The 22,787-nt window shown below is 46.4% G+C and overlaps 1 protein-coding gene across 5 annotated transcripts in view; it reads left to right on the top strand.

Annotated features, from left to right (window-relative positions):
* Positions 1 to 404: 404 nt before the first annotated feature.
* Positions 405 to 22,787, top strand: part of VCAN (versican) — a 124,730-nt gene continuing 102,347 nt past the window's right edge. For 3 of the 5 annotated variants that reach the window (XM_083703072.1, XM_083703071.1, XM_083703069.1), the window contains exons 1-2: positions 405 to 861; positions 18,087 to 18,153. In XM_083703072.1, coding sequence (XP_083559198.1) covers positions 18,093 to 18,153 — 61 coding nt within the window. In that variant the 5' untranslated portion in view covers positions 405 to 861; positions 18,087 to 18,092. Of the gene's footprint in view, positions 862 to 1,999; positions 2,066 to 18,086; positions 18,154 to 22,787 lie in introns of those variants that run through there. The other 2 variants (XM_083703073.1, XM_083703070.1) reach the window with 2 other exon arrangements.

Here is a 22,787-nt window from a genome sequence, read left to right as displayed (position 1 = left end):
GACCAAGGTTCAAATCCCCTCTTGGCCATGAAGCTCAGGGGGTGACCCTGGGCCTGCCCCGGGACTGTTGTGAGGTTTAATTGAGGCAGAGAACCATGCACATCCCCTTGAGCTCCTTGGAGAAAAGATGGGCTATAAATGCAATAAAACAAAAACTAATTAATCAGAACGCGGTATGGTACATATTAGAGAAACAGAGAGGGGAGTCTCCATCCTTGTTCCACTGAAACCAGTTGCTCTCCCAGCTTGGGCGACGGAAGGCGGGAAGGTCCCCTGCTCCAGCTGCCCGGCCGCCTCTCCGGCATCCCCGGCAAGGGGCTGAAGGAGGCCGCGCTCTGCCGAGCCTCTTGGGACTTGCTGAGTCCGGCAGGAGGCTGTGGGAGGGGGCGGAGGCGAGGCGGGCGCAGGGAAGCCGCCGCCGCCGCTCCTCCTGCCCCTCTTTGGCTCGGGGCTCGTCTGCCTTGGCGAACCTCGCCTTGCGCTGGAGGGAAGAGCCCTCCTCTCGGAGAGGCAGGGCAGAGCCCCTCCTCTGGAGCGCTGACGGTACCATGATATAATAATGATGGGTGGCGGAGCCCGCATTTGAACTTGCAGGGAAAGCGGGCTGGGTGCATCTGGGTGCCTGCAGCTCCCCAAGCCGGACTTCCACAGCCGGGGATCAGGTGTTCACCACCGGGGGGGTCACGAGGAGAAAAACTCCCGAGCCTGGACCAGCGACTAAGAAGCCCAGGGCTTGTATGAGGGCACTTCTGGATTAACAAGCACGCTGTGATTTTTATTTTTATTTTTTGGTGCTCCTTTCCAATAGTTCTTTTTTTCCCTTGAATTTTTTTCAGTCTCTGCAATAAACTGCTTTAAAAGGTAACTATACCCTCCCCTCTAATTTTCTGCATTTGTCGGGTAGGGAAGGTTCCCACCATCTAGGATTCCGCTGCTGTGGCCACTCCAGTTTACCTGTGAAACAAAGAGTTTGGGGAAAGAGAAAAGGGGGCGAGGCGAAAGGAGTGGATTGTTACTTAAAGAAAAAGAAAATCTACGGATCTGGGGCGCAAAGCAAAAGGGTTCCTTTTTGGTGGGAACCACAAGTTCTGGGGAGGGGGGGTGGGAAAGAGAGAGAGAACAAAGAAAAGTGAAAAGAATGGAGGAAGTGTGTGTGGCCGGAGTAATTGAATGGCAGGCAAGGTAGAGTTGGGAGTTTGGCGGCTCTCAAACGGTTAATGGCAGGGGGAGAGAGAAAGAGAGAGAAGTCTTTGTAGGGGCTTGAATGCACAAAGCGGCGCTGGAGGAAGGAGGTGGTAGAAAGCCGGGTGGGTTTCATTATTATTACGATGATTATTGCACTGATCAGGTTCGGCCGAATGGGCTTGAACAGCCCGCGAGGACGGTGGTGGCGAGGATGAGAGACCGCTTCCCAGCCAGGCTGAGGTGGCTTGGGGGATTCCTGGGAAGCAGCCTTCCTCCTCCTCCTCCTCAGGTTGGGGTGGGGGTCTCGGGGGATCTCCTGGGAAAAGGGGGTAACAGAGAACAGAAACCCTCCAGCCCCACTGGTAGGCGACCAGGAGGAGGAAAGGGGGTCTCCCCCTCGTCCCCTCCCCATGGCACCCCCACCCGGCTTCAACTGGTCTTGGGGAACATTTCCACGTTTCTTTCCCACCGTCCTTCTCCTGCTCACCCACCGACACCCTTTTTGTGTGTTTTAAAGTGTGCGGGGAGAGAAATGGGGACGCTGAACTGGCGGGGGAAGCCCCTCCGGTGAAGCAGGAAAGCCTTGGGGAAGTGACCGGAATTCCCTTTGCATCGGCATTTGGTTCAGAAAGAAACGTGAATGCGAGGCATCTGTCTGTCTATCTCTAATCAGTTTCCTACCCTGATTTCCGAAAGGAGTTGCTGGAAAGGAGTTCAAGAGGCTAGAACGCTTTGAGGAAGCGGGAGGGAGGGGGAGATTACGGGGGGGGGGGAAAGAGCCAACCCCCAAACTTTAATCTTGACCCACTGCTCCAGATTGCAAAACGCATCATCCCGAGGGGGAGGCAACTCCATCCAGAACTGAGTTCAGACTTGGCAGGTCAGAAAGAGCGAATGTGCAACATGGAAAAAACGGAGGGTGGGTGTGGTGGTGGTGCGGGGGGGGGGGAAGGGGATGGAAAGAGTAAGAGTTTTGTTTTCGTGCACTGAAACGTTGTGTCGGAGGATGGAGCGTTGTTTTGTCTGCTTCGGGCCGGTTGCTTATGTTTCAGGCGTGCTGGAGGAGGAGGAGGCGGCGGGCGGGGTGGAGAGGATCTTTCCTCGCTCGGGTTTGCTTTTGGTGCGCGCCTGTGTCTCTGCACAAGGGAGTTTGCGTCCGGGGGAGAAGCTCCTCCGAGGTTTCTCCTGTGCAAAAGGAGCGATGTGCAACTTCCCAAGGCACCGCCAGCCCCTCTGGCGGGCTCCAAAATGTCACCGGGGGTGGGGCGGCGGCGGGTCAGGATTTTCTCCGCGGCAGGAAAAGTCTATGTCATCGCCATCGGTTCGGCAAGGAACTGCTTCTTCCCCCAGCCCAGCTGCTTTCTTTTAGACAGACTCCCCACCCCTCCCAGTCGGGGGGGGGGGGAAAGGGATTTTTTTTGGCAGGTTTTTTAAAAAGTTGGCTGGAGGGGGGGAGCCCATCCAAAGACGCCCCCGCGCATCCTCCTCCTTCCAGGGTCCGGGACGCGATCTCTTCTTCCCCATTTTACAGGAAGTCCCGCTTGAGCAAATGAATGGGCCGCTTTGCAAAGAGGGCTGCGCCGCTTGCAGCTTCCTGGTCCAGTCCCTTTCGGGTTCCGATGGACCACGCTTTAAAAATCCCAGGACGTAGAAAGGGCAGGTTTGAAAGCGCGGAGCGCTCACCTCATCCACCCCGAAGTCGGAAATCTAGGAATCGGACGCTTTTTTGATAGACCCTCGGCTCCCCCTGCTGGGGAAACTACGAAGGAAGGCTGGAGGCGGGGAAGGGAAAGTTCATTCACACAAGCTGGCTGTATTCTTGGGCAAGCTGCTTCTCTCACTAGGGAGAACACGATACTTGCACGCATTGCGCTACCTTGGGGATTCTTAATGCCATAAGAGATAACCAATTAATGCCTTCTAGCCGTCTTCCCGATCACTTAGCAAGTCTTTTACGGTTCCTTTCCATGCGCAACTTTTCTTGAACTTGGAACGGAATGTTATTTCCGTAGGGAATAAACGTTCCGTACGTACCACAAACGTTGTGGGGAATAAATTTTGCTATTGTAACGAAAAGATAACTTATCAGTTCATTCAAGCTCCGTTTGAACCGGCTTAATTTGAGCCAGGGATCTCAGATTTTATCTATTTATTTAATGCCGGAGCGAAAGTCTGGAGCACGTGAAAAGTTATAATACAGAGGCGTGGACTCCGGACTAGTTTGATGACTGCATCAAGCGTTTAGCAATGCCTTTGCATGTGTGAATTAATGAGCCTTTGCACATCACAAAGAAAATATTCACACATCCGGGCACGTCCTAGCATTTTGAAGATAACTCTTATTTTCAGCGGAGCCAGTTCACACACTGGATATAAAAAGCCGCATGCACGTGGGAACTGACTCCTTGAGCATAGTCAGGGTGTGTGTGTGTGTGTTTGGAGGGGGTGCTGTGGGGGGGGGGGCGTTCTTTCCTGCTGCACACATCTGGAAGTAGGGATCGGGCTTTCAAGTGAGGAGGCAAGTCTTTCCGGCAAACTTTATTTACTTTTTCATGCAGCCAGGCTGCGGTATCTGTATCTCTCCAGATGTTTCGGGACTCTCAACTCCCACCAACATGACCAATGGGCAGGAATGATGACGGGCCACCCACCGGCTACGAGTCCCTGCCACAGAGCATTGTCAGGGTACAAGACCCCGAGTTGCTTAGTCTTATGTCCGCGAGGAGCATACCGTTGGAAACAGGAACCCCAGCTGCCCCCCAACCTTTCCGTTCATCTTGCCTCTGACCAACTTTCCTATTCCACGCGGACTCCCTTGAGTCGAATCTTTGCTTCCTTCCCACTTAATGGTCCGAGTCCTTTCTCTTTCTTTCAAAAATGGAAACGAAACCAACACGTGATAAGAAGCCCCTGTTGGGATCTTCTGGACCCGAGGCTTTTAGGGAGTGATGCGTAATAAGACGCGCTCCAAGACAGGCAGCGAAACCTACGTTTCCTTGGCTAGAGAAAGAAAAGTCTTGTTCCGCTTTCCTTCCGGAGCGGGCGGGCGCGAAAGGGCGAAGAGATCCCACAGACTCCTCCTAGACTCTGCACAAATGCAGTTTCCGATGAAGATGGGTCCCGCCTCTGAGAACGAGGGCAGAAGGGACAGTGTCACATTTCGGATTTGATTCCCAATGGAGATGGAGCCAGGAATCTGGCAAAAAGGCTGAGCAGTCCCAGCCAGCTGTTGTTAAAAATAAAATAAATCCGGGATCCGTAATGCGCCCCTTTTCCACTCCCCATAGCAGAGCAGGACCTGGGGGTGGGGGGCGCGCCCTGGGCGTCGCCTCCTGCCTACTCCCGCCTTGCCTGGGAGCGGGAGCCTGGGAGGTCTGGTTCCCCCGGAGCCACGTGGACTGAGGAGGTTCAGCTGGGAGGCAGTCTTGCTCCTCCTTTGTCCTTGGCTGTCTCGTATGAAGTTAGGAGCTGCTGCGGAGCAGTTTGCCCGGCGCCTTTTGTGTAACGACCACAAGACCCAGGAGAGAGACAGGGAGAGAGGGAGAGAAAGAGAGGGAGAGGGAGAGAAGGGCTGAAAGTCAGAGAAGTGACCCGGGAGTTGGCGTTCGGAGACGCTCACGGAATATTAAGGTCGTCTGCAACAGCGGCTGCGGAAGGCGGGTTACTTTATTAGCGACATGGCCAGGCTGAATGGGGGTGGCAGGGGAGGACACGGGCAAGTGGAAAGAGGCCATCGTGGGGCGAGGTGCCATTGCGAGCAATTGCCAGGATTAGCTGGTTTGTTCGCCCACCCCCAACCCAAGAGTGCTGTGGGAGACTTTCCTGGTTTGCTATGACATCAGCTTCAGAAGACAGCCAATGAAACTGCTTGCTTCACATGCATGAAGCAGACAAAGAATGTCTTAGGTGGGAGTAGGAGGAGAGGCCCGCTGAATCAGACCAAGCAAAAGGTCTGTCTCCTTCAGCATCCTGTTTCCCACAGGGGCCGCCCAAATGCTTTGGGGAAGCAGGCCATAAAAGCAACAGCCCTCTTCCATTGTTTTAATCCCCCACCATCTGGAACTCAGAGGTATAGTGCCCCTGAATCTGGAGGCTCCATCTAGTCACCCTGACTTACAGTCAGAGATGGACATTTTTGTCGTTGATTTGTCTTAGTCCACTTTTAAAACTGGATTGTAGTGGGGATTGGGAATGGCCAGTGAAGTAGGTTGTTGCCTTCAGAATAGCAGGGCCATGTGAAAAATGTTTAAATATATCCCAGCACAATTTCAAGTAACATCACAGCACAGTTAACACTTTTTCTCTCTCTCTTTGGCGTTGAAAACCAACATCGCTAGTCTTTTGAGCCTGTTCTACAGCAAGTGGTTAGGATCAATGTATTGCACAGCACAGGGATATGGTAACATCCCACCCCAGTAATTCACTTGTTATTGCTGTGTACATTGAGCTACCTGGGGCACATGAGGAATGAGGATACTATAGAATATATCAGGGCAGCACAACCAATATATTTTGTGTCATCTTCCTTAAGAGGCCAGCTTGCCTTTAAAAAACAATCACCATTAGGTCATCTAATGGTTATATATAGGGTAGACTTGAATCATAAATTGCCTTTTATGTACCACTGCTCTGACCTGACCAATTGTACCTTTACATATTATCCACATACTGCCAGCTCTCAAAGGCATGTTGTCACCCTAGGAAAACTACATCCTCTCAGCTGACATTCCCCAGTTGTCCACATGTAGACACACAGGGCCTGCAAGCAGTTGCACAGAGACTCATTGCAACACTCCCAACAACTCACCCTTGCTTCTGGCATCCCTGGAATTGCTCTCCACAGCTGATATTGCTTCCTTCCTTCTTGCACCAAGCTCTGGAGCCTAATTTTTCTTTTGACTTTGTCTGGAGCCTTCAGGATTCCTTGACAGATTCTGCCTCCCCCTCTGTCAATGGGCTTCATGCCTCCCCCTTGGAATTCCAAGGGTACCCGAAGTATGTTGTAATGACCTAGACACCCAACAGCTGAATGATGTTAAATTTGATGAAACTCGTTACCTGTTTGGAAGGGAAGGGGCACAAAACCTCCCTTTTCCAACGGGGGGGGGGGAGCTGAAAGGGAGCCATATTCAGCCACACCACAATGTTCCAAAGCAATGCATCAGTTCTATCAAACCCGACAGCATGTTCCCCACAGAGCACAAAGTGCACAAATGTGTGACCCTGTCCTTCTAGAATTTGGATGGGAAATTATGGGCTCAGAATGACCCTCCACTGGCAGGGGGTTTCTAAATGCACAGAGATTCTCCTTCTACTTTGCTCCCCCTCCCAGTTCTCCATGCAGACTCTGACTTTGTACATAAATATGATTTAGTCATTAGTACTTATTTATCATCATGCGTTAAGTCCTAGTCGGCAAACATCACAGGAGGCCAATAAACACCTTGAAATAGTCAAGAGTGCAAAGGCAAATAGGACCAGGGGTCAAGATGGAGGCACTGACCCAGGTAATCTTCTCAGTAATCCTTGCTGAGAGAGATGCCAGGCTGGGAACTCAAGGGGGACCTGCCATTTGTCTGGGTGGACTGAGCCTCAGTGATGGATAGGCAGCAATGATGTAACCACTTGGGTAGATATGCAAATGAGGAGTCCTGCAGTGATGGAATGATCAGACAGTGCCTTTGTGTGGAGATGGGAGCAGTCCTCTTTCGTAGACTCCCTCCAGTTCCGATGTTGTCGCATCCCATGGCAGCCTATCAATGGCCATGTTCCCGCTGATGATCAGAATGAAAGAGCTCTCTATATGGAGGGACATTCCAGGTGCAGGATTAGCAGGAAAGGAGAGGGATGTCTGCCGCTGCTGCTGCTGCTGCAACGACATGAATGTTATGATGACTGCCTCAGTGTATGGCTATTTCTAGATTGGGACAGACGGTGATACGAATCGGAGAAGTTTGGCATAACATAGAGTTCAGCACAGGCCCCTGTAAGCAAGCCAGTACTCATCATCATTCGGTCCTCCCTGTACTGAAACAGGATGAACATGTGGGATTGCTTTCACACACCTCTTTATCCTTGGACCTTTTGAGATATTCCATCATTCAGGGATATCCCACACAATGTGGAAAAGAGATGTTTGCAACATGTGTTGCAGCAGAGAACACAATGCCATTTGAAGCTGACCTGAGTGCTTGCAAACAAACCTTGTGTGATAACAAAGTGCCTAGAAGCTGGGCATTTGTTGTCTCTTTAAATCATAGAATCATGGAATTGTAGAAATGGAAGGGACCACGAGGGTCATCTAGTCCAACCCCCTGCAATGGCTGGAATATTTCAAATAGGTTTCTCTTTTCAGAACTGATTGTGTGCACTGGGCATACAGTAGACATTTCTTTTCTGTATCATCTGAAACATCCTTCCTATTTCCTTGTCACTTGAAATGGGAAGAGTGTCCCTGATCCAATTTTGGGGGGTGGGTGGGTGGGAAGAGTATCTTATCATTTCAAACTTTAATATTTAAATCTGATGTTCCTCCAGCACATTCATGTTTTTGCATGCCAGCCTTATTGCAGAAGGATTCTTAATACGGTGGCGGCTAACAGGTATCCCTACTAATGCATTTGAAAGATCCATACTTCATTATATCTTTGCAGATTTTAGGAATATTTAGCAACTTGGCGATAGATGGGGGTGAATCTGAATAGTTTTATTGTGTAGTTTTGAAGATTCTTGTTAACAGCTTTTTAAAAAGACTTGACCCACTTGAAGAATGGAGAGCAGATATTCTAGGACAGACTTTGTCAGCCAGGGGCCCTCCAAATGTTCCCAGCATTCTGGCCTTTGGCTGTGCTGGTGAGGCTGATGGGAACTGAAGTCAAAAACATCTGGAGAGGTTGAAGAAGGCTGCTCCAGGCACTTTCGAGGCTACATCTGCACTATACATTTAAAGCAGGATCGTAGTACTTTAAACAGGCATGGCTGTCCCCAAAGAATCCTGGGAGCTGTCATTTGTTGATGGGAGAGCTGAAATTCCCCCTAGCAAGCTAATTTCTCCGAATTTCCCTAGGAAAGAGGGAGCAATTTCTAAACAACTTTGGGAACTGTAGCTCTGTGAGGAGATTAGGGTTCTCCTAACTCTCTGCACCCTTAACAAACTACAGCTCCCAGGATTATTTGGGGGAAGCCACAACTGTTAGAATAGTATAATAGTGTTTTAAATGTCTGGTGTGGAGATGGACAGAGTCATTAAAATATCAATACCCAGGAGCAGTGCTATTTTTATAGGAAAAAATGTGTCTGGACTCACCATGAACACTTTCCTTGTTCTCTTAGAATGTCGATGGTGCCCACCTGAGAGGTGCTAGAACCAGGGCTTTTTTCAGCTGGAACTCGCTGGAACTGTACTGGCCTATAAGTAAAAGAAACCCAAACTCCACCGTAGAGCAATATTTTTTATTAGGCCAACCAACATGCCATAAAACTGTGTGCAAACATTTTGAGTTCTTCAGAACTCTTCATCAGACCAGATGCTGCCAGATGTTTCACCACCAGCCAACTCTCCCTCCCTCACACTTCCTTTGTTTACCATAGTATGATGAGTTATGGAGAACTCAAAAGCTTCCACACTCTTTTTGCGACATTCTAGTTGGCCTAAGGAAGGCATTGCCTTAATATGAATTTGGGGTTTTGTTTTTTTTACACATTAGCTAAAAGGAGAGAGAGATTTGACCAAATGACTGTCCTTGGGCAAGGCATTCTACTCCTAAGAATACACCCTCCAATGTTTCTCCAATGAAAAAAGGGACTTCCTAAGGGAAAGCGGGAGATTCCAGGATCAAATCAGAAACCAGGATGGCTTCTGTAAATCTGGGACTGTCCCTAGAATATAGGGACACTTGGAGGGTCTGAGTAAGGAACCCCTTTCTACCCACCCATCTATCCAAAGCGGGCCAAAAGTCTGCTAGGCTGGCTTTCCTCACAGCAAAATAATAATAATAATGCTGTAGAATTATATTTATTATTTATTGAATATATATACTCCGCCCAATACCCAGAGGTCTCAGGGCAGTTCACAGAACAAAATCAAAATATAAAACCACAAAATATATAATCAAAATAAAAACCAGAAGCTAATAGAGTGGTACCTCGAGTTACAGATGCTTCAGGTTACAGACGCTTCAGGTTACAGACTCCGCTAACCCAGAAATAGTACCTCGGGTTAAAAACTTTGCTTCAGAATGAGAACAGAAATCGCACTGCAGCGGCACGGCGGCAGTGGGAGGCCCCATTAGCTAAAGTGGTACCTCAGGTTAAGAACAGTTTCAGCTTAAGAACGGACCTCCAGAACAAATTATGTTCTTAACCTGAGGTACCACTGTACCCCCCCCCAGAAGGTGCTTCAGCACATGGAGCCCCTTCTCTGCCTTGCTTACTTCCAAGATACCATGGGTCACGGCTCAGACAGGCTGTGGCTCGTTCTGGTCCTCTAAATCCATGCTTCCAACTCTCATACCTGGACTAGGGTGAGCTGAGCCCAGTGGGAGAAGCGTCAGCAGAGGTGGTGGCTGCTAAGAGAGGCCCAGTGCCAGCCCCACCTGCCTGCCTGCCTGGCATTGGTCAGGGGCTGTGGGGGTGCCTGCCCAGGATGTGCTGCCCACCCTTCCCCTGAAGCACCTGGGCTGGTGACAGAGACTCTGCCCTGGCAAGGCTAGAGCCACACACAATATGGTGGAGTTGAGCACTGCTGCCGCTACAGGTAGCCACCACCTTGGCACATCCAGGGCTCCCATCCCAGTACTCTCCCTGGGGCTACCAAAATCAGCCTCGCGGGCCACGTGTGGCCCATGGGCTGTGTGTTGGACCACTTCTGGTTTAGTTGGAGTCTCCGTTATTGTAATCCATTGGTTTGGGTCCTACCCTTTAGAGCAGGTACAAACTACCGGCAGCTAGGTCCATCTGTGACTGAATGTTTCCTTGCTTTAGTTGTGCAGAGTCTCTGGCTGCATTCAGACGACACTTTATTCTGTATTCTCAATTTCCTTATTGGATAATTTCTGTGTTTTATGTGCTCTTTCACATGTTGCAAAAGCAACTTCTGAAAATCGGGATTCAATGGAAGTTAAGCACTCATTCTGTTTTAATTGCTTCCAGAAAAAAATCCATTTGCAACCTCGTTAACCTAGAAAATCGTGGGAGCTTTGTGTTGTAATTTTCCTATGGTTTTCCATGGATCATGCCATGTGATGAAATCTGGGGTAATATTCTTGACTACAGTTCTTTCCTGACATTTTCACGGGGAAACAGAAGCCCACATGTGTGTAATGGGTGGCAACATGTCCAGTGATGTTAACTGTTGTGTCACAACACACCCACTGAAATTCAGCATGACATGGCAGTACAGTATGTTGATGAAAAAGCCACAGTTCCTTAACACATTGGGTAATGCAGTGTAAAAGTAACATTAGAAACTGGTATAGAAGCACTAGCATTGTAAGCAGGAAAACTAATGCAATAATGCCCATGTCTGAATGCACTCTCTGTCTAATTAAGAACCCTGGAATATCAGTGTTTTGTGTGTTTTTGTGAGCGTGTGCAGGTGACAGGGACCTGCAAGAGGAGACAGGCCAGTGAGTCCATAGAATCATAGAATTGTAGAGTTGGAAGGACCTTGAGGATCATCTAGTCCAACCCCCTGCAGTGCAGGAATATGCAGCTGTCCCATATGGGGATCGAACTTGCAACCTTGGCATTATCAGAACTACCTTCTAACCAACTGAGCTAACCAGGGTCCATCCACACTTCCCCCTCCCTCACATGACTGTATATATATATATATATATGCGATGGGGAGAATGGATATCTAGGGCTTGACTTCCCGACACCCACACATCAAATCTGCACAAGATGTAACCCAATAATTTGAGCACAGCCTATCAGGCCTGCCAGTAACTCATTTCTGCAGCTCCTGTCAAGCAGCAAAAACAGAAGGTTGACAGTGGTTGGCTCCACACATGGCTGGTGGGCTCTGGTTTTTTTTTGTTTTTTTTTGCTTGGTGAGATAGAAATTATGCAGGCTTCTGCTCCGTATGTAGATCTGTGTGACACTCCTTGGCTTCTTCCGTGTGACACAAACCTTTCAGAAGTTTACAGAGTATGGGAACACTTTAAGTATGGTGTGAAGAGACAGAAGCAAGGACCAAAGCATGCCTTGGGGGAGTTGGTCGTTTTGAGGTTCTGGCAGCCAGTCCATAGCAAGCGATAATGAGCTCATCAAGAGACTGTGATTAATTGAATATGGCCGAAATTAACCAACTGTGAGCAACAGAGCAATTAATCAACTGGCAGTAATGTGGTGAAACTGGCAAAGTTAATTAAACCGAGAGGAGAATATTTAAGCAGCAGCGTTTATGGTGAAACTAATCAGTGTTCAGCAATTAACGGTCCAGCAGAGAGTTTCAAAAGATGGGAGATGAGTTGATAGTGAACAATACAAAATGCAAGTATATGTTAGGGCTGCTGCAATAATTTCCATCATAGCTTGTTAGCTGGGCATAGTAAGGAAATGCTCGCTTGGGGTCTATGCCCATCGATAGGCCATGCCGCAACTTGGGCTTTTCAACTTCACTAAAAACAAGTAACATACCAGAGTACCATGGCTTCTCAAAGACCAAGACTACAATCCTATGCATAGTCACTAGTGAGCAAGTCTAGCTGCCAGTGTGGTGTAGCAGTTAGGTTGTTGGACTAGGACCTGGGAGACCAGGGTTTGAATCCCCAAACTGCCATGAAACTCACTGGTCAGTCGATCTCAGCCTTGCCTAACTCACAGGTTTGTTGTGAGGATAACCTGGGGAGGAGAATTATGTATGCTACTTTGAACACCTTGGAGGAAAGATGGGATGTAAATTAAACAAACTGAATGAATAAAATGACACCAACCTTTGGAAACAGGAAATGGGAAGGCAAAACTACCCTGATATAAGCATCAAAGTAAACAGTGCTATAGCCTTCTGCTTGAATGAATGTAGTTATTTGAAGTAGATTCAGCAAATCTAGCAGTAGAGGTTGTTTCCTGTTATACTTTTTCTACAATCTTGTTGCGGTACTTCAGTTCACATAAAATACTTGGGGTAGGATTTATCCATTAATTAAACCAGAAGGAACAACATCTGCATGTCTATTTTGGGGAGGATTAGATTAGAATCTCTGCAAATTGTGTGTCTGAAAAAAGGACTAAGACTCTTCTAAGTGAATAGAGATCCCCAGGGCTCTTTCACAGCAGCAACAGCAGATGAACAGGAAGAGACAAGCCTCTGATAGACTCTGCGGCCCAAGGAGCAAGGGTTTATTACATCTTTGATCACAACAAGAAGACTTTGAGAAATGGAGGAAGGAGCAGGGGACAGGCAAAACTTCCTTCCATCAAGGAACAAACAGTTCTGACAAGCAACGTAAGGATGGGGAAAGTCACAGCTCTTAACAGACTCTATTCCTGTTCATTTTCATTGCAAGTGCTCCAAGCTCAGACATGTTTCCGTCCAAGAAGCATCTCCTTGAATCTCTTTTTTCTCAGATTATTTGTGCACACACTGGCTTGATAAGAGATTGAAATTGCAGCATGCTCTCTCAGAGCTATGCAGATGGTTGCTCATCTACTCATTGGAGGCTGCCTCACACATTACTTTTCCAACTTGTAGACCCCCCAAAGTGTGCATTCATAATGAGCCGTAGCCACATGACATGAAAAGCCATAGTTTATGGCTTACCATGATCGAGCAACATGCTGCTCAGCCACTCCTGCTTTAAGCTTTGCTCTTGGCTTACTGCTTTCATTTTGAGGGAAACCTTGAGCACCATTTCACATGCAACACTAAGGCAAGTCTTGTGGCTTGTTTCTTGCAGCTGTAGACAGGGCAGAGTGAAAGGAGGGTGATTGAAGAATGTGCATCAGCATGCTGCTCATTCACAGTTTGTTGCTGTGACATGCAAACCATGGCTTACAGTGACATTCAACGTGTGAATGTCAGCATGAGTGATCCTCAGCACGAGAGCCAAGAGAATCAAATGGATCATACTCATCCTTTCCTCTTGTTCAGTGAAAGACATAATCAACTAAGGCAGCCTCAGTCCTTAACCCTGACCGGAAGGTGGCTTGAAATGGGTCTAAATCAGGTCTCGGGGCCAAACACAGTTCTGTCTGGCCCTAAGGACTCTCCACAAACTTCTCCACTTACTGGAGATGCTTGAATGCTTCTGTCCACTGGTGCATGTTCCCTGAAGGTTGACCATAGAAGTGCTGCCTTGGGAACATCTGCTGCCTGAAGAAGCAGCCTCACCCTGCCTAATGGGTGGACAGGCCCTGTATCTGTCTATCAAAATTAGGTCACTTTAAAAAGGTTTCACATGCATTCTGTGTGTTCAGGGTCCATCCAACTCCACTGGCAGGGCAATATGTTGAAGAGGGGTGAGAGAATGCAGCATGTTGTTGCCTCATTCTGGTTGGGTTGCTTCCAAATGACCTAGAAATAAGCTGGGTCAGCCACAGCCTATTCACCTGAATAGGAGGGAAGTACCCCAGGAGTATTCTTTTTTTAATATGCCTTCTCACTGAATGTATTGTGCTGCTACTGAAATTGGCTGGCTAATATTACACAGGATTAATAAAAATTCACCCTCTGAGGTTAGATTTCCAAGTCATTCTGAACATTTGAAGTTTTCTTATTATCTGCTAATGAACTGGAGTGGTGGTTTGACTAATTTTTTTTTATAAAACCCACCCATATTAAAAATGTATAGCTATGCCCTGTGATTTTTATTCACATTATCTTAAAAATGATGCTGACTTTACCTAAGGCTTTGGCTTTCTTCAAGCTGGAACACGTAATAAATGTGTTAAGGGTGAGAGCGACCGTGTGAAAACAGGAAATTCTATCCTTTAAAAGCAAGATGAGAGAAAGACCCCTGAGTGAAAACTGGGGTTGAAATACAGACTGCCATTTAGGCATCTTCTCTTCCAGCTGCAATAAGAGCCTACCATTTTGTCCAAAGGGCTTATGGGCGCCTGGTTAAAAAGTAGACTCAAATACAGTGGTACCTCGGGTTAAGTACTTAATTTGTTCCGGAGATCCATTCTTAACCTGAAACTGTTCTTAACCTGAGGTACCACTTTAGCTAATGGGGCCTCCTGCTGCCACTGTGCTGCCGGAGCACGATTTCTGTTTTCATCCTGAAGCAAAGTTCTTAACCCAAGGTACTATTTCTGGGTTAGCGGAGTCTGTACCCTGAAGCGTATGCAACCTGAAGCATATGTAACCCGAGGTACCACTGTATGGTGCATTTGTTCTCCCAGTATATGGCTAGGAATATAATTTAAAAACCAGTTACTTTGGGTGCTACTGCAATGAAAGGCAATGCGTTACATCCAATTAGAGTAGTAACTGAGGATACAGGTTGGTCAACTGGAACCATAGTTTTTGCACAGATCGTGCCCCAGGCTTTTCACCTTGGTTTCCATATGAAGAAGATCATTTCTGCCAGCTGCTATAAAGGGGTGTTTCACAGTTCCACAGTTTCAACATTAACCCCTTGTACTGCATACCCTCCAATTGTTCTGATCTCTGAAGGATTGTCCTGGAATTGCAAAAGACATCCTGGCTTCTGATTTGATCCCAGAATGTCCCTATTTTCCCTCCTGGTGCTGCTGCCACTGAGCTCAAGGAGGAGGAGGAGATGGAGCTTGTCCCAAGCAGTGGTTGCAGTGGCTACAAAGGAGCATCCGTGGCCTCTCCATGGCTGCCACTGCCGGCCTCCTCCCTTGGGCAGTTCGTAGCAGCTGCTGGAGGTGGGCAAAGAGGAGGAGAGGCTGCCACCATCAAGACCCAACTTTGTGTGACTTGCTGGCTCTGAGGGGCAGGCAGAGGGCAAGGTTGCCCCGGGTGGGAAGAAAGGGGGAGCAGAGCAGAGCAGAGCAGAGCAGAAGAAGTTCTGATGCTTTTTAAAAAATGCTTTGTTTATCTGTGCCCAGTCTTGCCCCTTTCTAAAATTTATTTATTAGTGTGTGTTTTTCTTTTTGTAAATCTATCAAATAATGGAGGTGTGCTGTGTCCCATTGGTTTGGTGGTGCTAGCAATCACCCTTCTTCTGATAGGAAATGTTCTGCGGGGCATGGGGACGAAAAATTGGGGTTGGGGAGTGAGAAATGTCCCATTTTCATCTGAGGAATGTTGGAGGGTATGGTACTGGTACTGATCCACCAAAGGGAGGATTTGTTGTTAGACATCCCTGTTTGGGGGAATGCCTGTGTATAAGCATGGGTCAAGGATCAAAATAGGGGTGGGGGTGGGGGCTGGTGTTGATGTAAATAACTCTGGCATGCAACACTGAATGCTATGCTGTGTCTTGCAGTCAATTTTATTTGTTGTCTTGGTGTTAGCTCTGGTGGCAAGGAATTCTTACAGCATTAGAACAAAAAAAGTCTTTGTCCTTTTCATCCCTGCCAGAGACAACCAATGGTGTGAAGTGGGGACAGAGAAGAGGTAAAGGAAATTTGGAAAGAAACATGAACTTGGTACATCTTCAGCAGCAACTTAGTACTCTGAGTTATATGCATTTTTTGTTCTGAGAGTAACATTTGGGCTCCATTTACTATGGACCAGAGATTTATGCCTCCCAAGCCCTAGCTCCTGGTTTTCCAGTCTCTGTCCATACCCATTAAAAACTGCAGAACAGTATACATAGCTACTTCTCTCCAACATGAAACTGGCCCTTGTGGATTACCGTAGCAAAAGAAAAAAAAAGGAAAAAAAGGAATAGCCCATTCCCCCATATAGATCTAACACCCCAAAACTTAAAAGAGTGATCAAAGTGTCATGTTTTGGCAAAGCCATACAGAATTTAGGGAGACACACATCAAGACTTGTTCCCACAGGGAGGAATTGCATTTGGATTGACTCGCAGGAGAGTGAAGATAGCAGGAAGGGCAGCTAATTGGCTCAACTACCGAAATTCCAGTGTCAGAAAAATTATTAATTAGGAGAAATGTAGTTGTGTACCACCAGGTCCTTTGTTTTAGGAATCCCTTGGGTTTGCAGGCCTCCCTTAACTCAAACTAACTACCACTGCATTACTAATACTACGTGACAGTGATGAATGTGGGTGATTTGTTTCCTGCAGTTCTGATCATGTTATACTGGAAATCTAAGCTCAGCAGTGAATGTGAAGGAAATGTTTTCTGGAAACACCATCATGCTCTTCCTCTGCTTCATTGTTGTTGCTAAACTCCAAGAGAAAGAGAGAGAAAGAAATTGATCGTCTTAACTAATTCCTTTCTCATTATGTTCCTTATCATGGCCATCTAAATTGGGCTGAAGGGGAGGAACCTGTACACCTCCAGATTTGGTTGGACTTATAAAGTCTTGTCTGCGGGACGCAGGTGGTGCTGTGGGTTAAAGCCTCAGCGCCTAGGACTTGCCGATCGAAAGGTCGGCGGTTCAAATCCCTGTGGCGGGGTGCGCTCCCGCTGCTCGGTCCCAGCACCTGCCAACCTAGCAGTTCGAAAGCACCTCCGGGTGCAAGTAGATAAATAGGGACCGCTTTCTAGCGGGAAGGTAAACGGCGTTTCCGTGTGCGGCTCTGGCTCGCCAGAGCAGCGATGTCACGCTGGCCACGTGACCCGGAAGTGTCTCCGGACAGCGCTGGCCCCTGGCCTCTTAAGTGAGATGGGCGCACAACCCCAGAGTCTGTCAAGACTGGCCCGTACGGGCAGGGGTACCTTTACCTTTACCTTTACCTATAAAGTCTTGTCAGCCCCACACAGCATGGCAAGTGGTCCAGGATGATGGGAGCATCTAGTAGGCTACAGCGTCTCCACCTTTGATGTACATAAACCAACAAAGCTGGTTTCAGAATGTGACTATGGTCTGGCTGTTGTTGTTGTTGGGTTTTTAGGTATCAGGCGTCTCTCATTTTCTCTGTAGTATAGAAATTTCAAAATAAAGTATGCTCTTTTTGTGGAGTAAGGGAAAAAAAGGAAGTGGTGAGATGGAAAAAAAGAAAGTGTTTAGGCAAGGTCCAGAAGAAGGGCAAGTAGCAGGGAATCCTCAGTAGTGGACTAAGCACAAAACTATATTTAGCCACTGTTTATAAGGTGCTTTGTTGGTGGAGTATGAGTATCCACTGCTAAGTACTATTTGAAGGGAGAACCTTCGCCTTCATTGGAGGGTGTCAGAAGGTATTGGACACACCATACATTGAAAGCACACGGCTTCCCCCAGAGAATTCTGGGAACTGTAGTTTGTTAAGAGCACTGAGAAGTGCAGCTCTGTGAAGCATAACCTACAGCTCCCAGGATTCTCTGGGGGAAGCTGTGTGCTATATAAGTGATTTAAATGTATAGCATGAAAGAAAGAACTAGTCTGGGTTTCACCACCCTTGACACATGGTGACTTAGAGCACCTGAAGCAAAAAATGGCAGAGGGCTGTCTCCCAATTAAAGGATATTAATTAATCGCAACTAATCAATCTCAATAATATGACTTACCGTAACTGATTAATAAATGAAACTGTCAATTATTCCATATATATTGAAGCACCATTCAACTTTTTTGTTTAGGTTATACACACATCAGCCATAGCAGGCATAATGAGAGAAGAGAGATTCCTCGTATGTGGTTATGGGGAAGCACCTATGTTAATGGTGCTTGTCACTTGCAGTCTGTGTGACTAGGATGGAAAGGCACCACTGGATAGAACCACTTGTCTAAAGAGCTAGAATAAAGACAACGAAATAGCCTGTAATTTGATAAATATATATAATTACCAGATCGATCAAGTATTTACTTAGAAGCTTTTATAAGACCACAGCAGAGTACATTTAATTTATTTTGTGTTTTCATTTTTTGTAGGTCAAGATGTTAAAAAATCTCTTATGGATGTGTTGGACCTTAGCCATAACAGGTGCACTTCACAAAGGTAAGGACATTGTGGACCAGGAATATTTGCTGAAGTTGGCTTCTGTGAGAATTGGAGACGTTGTCCTGATGTTTTTTGGCAGTGGGAATATGGCAATTATTCTGAAGCAATTAGTCTGACCTCCATAACTTTAATGTGTATTTGTGCGTGTGGTTCCTTTGCCCTGATGGCTCCTAGTTACACAGAAATGAAGGAAAATCTCTGTATATTTATTTATTTAGGATTGCCACTTCTGCCCCGCCCCTTTTTGGACAGGGTTCCTATGCGCCTTTAACAGCTTCTTGACAATGAAAATAACTAAGGAGTAAAAGCTTGTGCCGTTATCAACCTACGATGTTGGGGGAAAGAAGCATCTCAGCACCATGCAAGAGCTAGCAAAGGTTCAAGAGTTCCTGTTGGAAACAGAGATGACAGTGCTCTTCTCAGATTATATTCCCAGGGGGAATCAGCCAGCGAGAGAACACCCTGTTCCTCATGTAACTGCTAGTTAATATTCTGAATGGGAGCTGAATAAAGTCCCAAGTTAATTCCTAGTTTCTCAAGGTAGGACTGGGAGACAATCCTGCAGCAAACCTTGGAGGCCCAGTGCCAGTCAGTACCAAGCTAGAAGGACCAATGGGTCTGTTTCCTATGTTCTTATGTTGTTCTTCAGTGGTAGAGTACATGCTTTGCATGTAGATGTTCCTAAATTCCTCCAAGTAGGGCTAGGAAGGACTATTTTCTGAAACCTTGTGAAGTCGTTGTCAGTCACTGTAGACCAGCAGCAGACAACATGGTGCCCTCAGAATGGTGCCCTCAGACTCTAACCTCCACCAGCTCCATCCAGAGTGGCCACTGGTCCTATTAGCTAGGGATGATGGGAGTTGTAGTCCCAAAACATCTGGAGGGCCGAGTTTGCCTATGCCTGGCCTATAGAGGGGGTGCTAGCTTACTTTAGTTGTTTGTCAATTATTTAGCTACCCACTGCTGCTGTGCCTATAAGAACAGCTTGTTGTGCAGCCATTGTGAACTGAGACAATGGTTATCTTTATTATATGCCAACTTTTGCACGTCACACACATTAACCAGGCCTGTTAACTTCTGGTCCGTTGGCAAACTTAATACAGTGGTACCTCCGGTTAAGTACTTAATTCTTTCCGGAGGTCCGTACTTAACCTGAAACTGTTCTTAACCTGAAGCACCACTTTAGCTAATGGGGCCTCCTGCTGCTGCCGTGCCGCTGGAGCACGATTTCTGTTCTCATCCTGAAGCAAAGTACTTAACCCGAGGTAATATTTATGGGTTAGTGGAGTCTGTAACCTGAAGCGTATGTAACCTGAAGCGTATGTAACCTGAGGTACCACTGTACTGCATTAATAGCTGATTGTAGCTAAACCAGAACACCTAGATTTACAGTACAAAGCATTTCCCACTGGGTTCCAACAGGACAATACCTGGTAAATAAGCATAGGATTCCAGCCTAATCTCAGACTGGATTATGGTGACTTCAGATGTTACAATATTGCTGTATGGAAAGAAGTACAACTTGTGATCTCACACATGCACATTGCTACATGATTATTCACATGTGACCATCTACACAGAGATTGTATGGTGATTCCCACACAGAAGTGTTTTCTATGTAAAGAACGCTGTACCTTACGTTGCTTCAGTTGGTTCAACTGGTTTGTGGATTAACCATTGGCAGACTTTTATGGGCTATATGTTCCACTGAGGTGGAGATTTCCATCATGATTTGCCCTGTCTGTTGCTAAGGTGGTACCTTTAATAGCAAACTAAATGTATGTGTGACGTGAATGGAGGCATAATTTAAATATTTGCAACTGGGTGTAATCCCCTAACAGGAAAAAGAATGTATAAAATCAAAATTCATTGACCTGCCTTACACTTTCATATTTTTCCATATTAAAACCCAGTTTTTCTTAAAGCCTCCCTGCCACATTTCCCCTGAAATGTGCAAATACCATTTATCATTTCAATTACGACAACAAAAATACATTTATATTGAAAATAATAAGGCTCTTTGTAGGACGACTGCTGTTGTAATTTTATCAATGGTTTTCATCACTGGCCTGGTTTCCACACCATGATAAACAATTAAGCAATTGCATCTTTAATCTGGGTTTCTTGTGAATGGGTCATGTCCTGGGACATACTGCTCAAAAGTCCCCTCTTCACTTTGCTCACAGGCCATGCTGGGAGCAACAAACCGCAAGCCTTGGCTTGCCTTGTCATTCAAACCCAGACTAATGGTTTGTTTCTCTCCAAACAAAGCACAAGTGGTAGCCAGGGTTTGTTCTTGGCCTGCTGCTTGTGGTTCATTTGGGGGAAACTAAGCACAAGCCTGGGCTTGGATGCCAAGCATTGTGGTTTGTTGCTCCCAGTGCAGCACGTCCAGGAGTGGTGGAAGAGCAAACAGAGGGACTTTTGAGCAGCATGTACTAGAACACTGCTCATTTGCATTCAACCATAGTTAAGCATTTGTGATGGCTGCTTTAATTTCTTTTTGGGAGCAACTGGCAAGCGAGGCAGCGGTGCCACATTATCTGTTTGAGAGCCTCATTTCAGAGGCTCAAAATTGCTGAGTTTTGCCCCCAAACTTTCATATGGGGGAGGAAAGATTATCCAGATATAGCCTCCTCCTACACCTCTCCCTTTTCCTCTCATGGCATCATCATAGAATCACAGAATTGTGGAGTTGGAAGGGTCATAACCACAACATATCAATACTGTGCCTAGAAGCTGCCTCAACACTCCATGATTTCTCCATTTCATCTAAGGCAGCAGCTAACGTATGCCTCTTACACCTCACCTAATTTAAAGGGAATGCTGTTATTTTCCCCTTTTCTGCTCCCCTTCAATTTCTACCCCACTCCACCTTCCACAGTCCCCCCTCCCCCGACCCTTTCCTTTGCTTTGATTCCCACCATCAGGTAAGGTTGATTTGAGCGAAGTAGTACACGTGGCAGCGAGTCGCTGAATGCAACCTTGGCTTCCCTTTGTTGCAGATTGCATATACCCATTCCCAACTTGTTCCTTTTGTAAATCTTCAGCCTTTCCCCTGGCGCAGTGGTGCCATTTTGTGGTTTGCCTCAGGTGTCAGAATGTCTTGGGCCGGCCCTGGTCAAGAGATTTGTAGATGCCTCAGGGGTGGAATGGCTATTGCCTCTAGCTCTATGGTATTTGTTTTGAAAGGGCCAGTGAGTATTAACAAGAAGCATGTATTGATGTGTTTGTGGGTGTTTCATGCTACTACATTCAGATGCATGTGCCCTCTAAAATATTATTGCTGCAGATGGAATGTACATTTGCCTAGTTTCACATGATTTACAGCCGGAGCCTGAACAGTAACTGATCCTTCACCATGCCTGGTTTACATCCTCCCTCTCTTTACAGTACGAACTCAGACCACAAGCCATCTGGCAGAACAGAAAGGTTTTTGTTAGAATTCAATTTATTACCTTCATTGTCAAAGTCTCATGCACGTTTCTGCTGGTAGACCTGGATATTTCTGCAGATCTGCTCTCGCAATCTATATACGTTGACCAGGTGATCCTAAGGGCTGATTTACATCTGATGAAAGTCCTGCACAGAAGGCACTTTCATGTTGGTAATAGCTGGTGACCCCATTGTGTGTGCCTAAGGGGTGTGTGTGTGTGTGTGTGTGTGTGTGTGTGTGTTGGACAGGGGAAGAAGAGGTTCACACAGTAGTTAAGGGGCTGTTCTTTGCTATATATTCAAAACTGAATTGCAAAAATTGAGGGAAGCTGTGCGTTTCAAAAACATTTGTTGTAGATACTATAGAATAGAATAGCCTCTTCTGTAGAAAACCTGTATGTAGTCTGAAACAATAAGTTGGTTGGACTTTCTGTTGCCCTTTCCAAATGTTGTCCTGGTCATCCATATGTAAATCATCACCGTTGATGATTGCATGCATATGTATTGTATGATGTGAACTGTCACCTGGAAGCCAAGATTGCTTTCAGCGACTTCCTGCTTCATTTACTACTTCACTCAAGGAACCTGTATTTCTTCATCCAAAGTGCAACTGATTTATGGAATTTAGTATTAAAATATGGGGCAATGAAGACTAGTTTAAATGACTTTAAACACTACTATGTAAACTTACCCAAGATATACCTCTCAATGGTTTATTAGACGTGATTAGGAATGCTTGGGGAATTTGTGAATTCTGATATAAAGTGGCCTGAATCTAATCTGCTGGGCTAATGTTCTCATTGAAACATAGATAGCCTTCAGAGCTTACACTTATCTGAATTTTGTGATAGTGCTTAGAGTGTATTTGGACCACAAAGCACTGATGAATAGTTCTCAAACATGATAATCTACATACAAGTATAGTGCCTTCCATGTACTCCCTTTTGGGAGTTATGGGGCTGTTCAAGAGACATGGGTTGCAAGCTGGCCTCGCAATATACTGGAATAATTAATTTGTGGGAGGTTTTTCTCTAAGGTTTTTCTATTTTGGCTATAGAATAACAAGCACATATGGATCTGTGCCTTCATAGCTGATCATGGGGCTGGGGGTTGCTCAGATTAAAGATTTATATTTATTATAGTTAACCATATGGTCATAAATTCTACACATATTTATCCAGAGATAAAAACCAACA

The sequence above is a fragment of the Podarcis gaigeae genome, assembly GCF_964106915.1.
Source record: "Podarcis gaigeae genome assembly, chromosome: 11".
NCBI lineage: Eukaryota > Metazoa > Chordata > Lepidosauria > Squamata > Lacertidae > Podarcis > Podarcis gaigeae.
The sequence above is the reverse complement of the archived record's forward strand: the minus strand, read 5'-3'. Positions and strand labels throughout refer to the sequence as shown.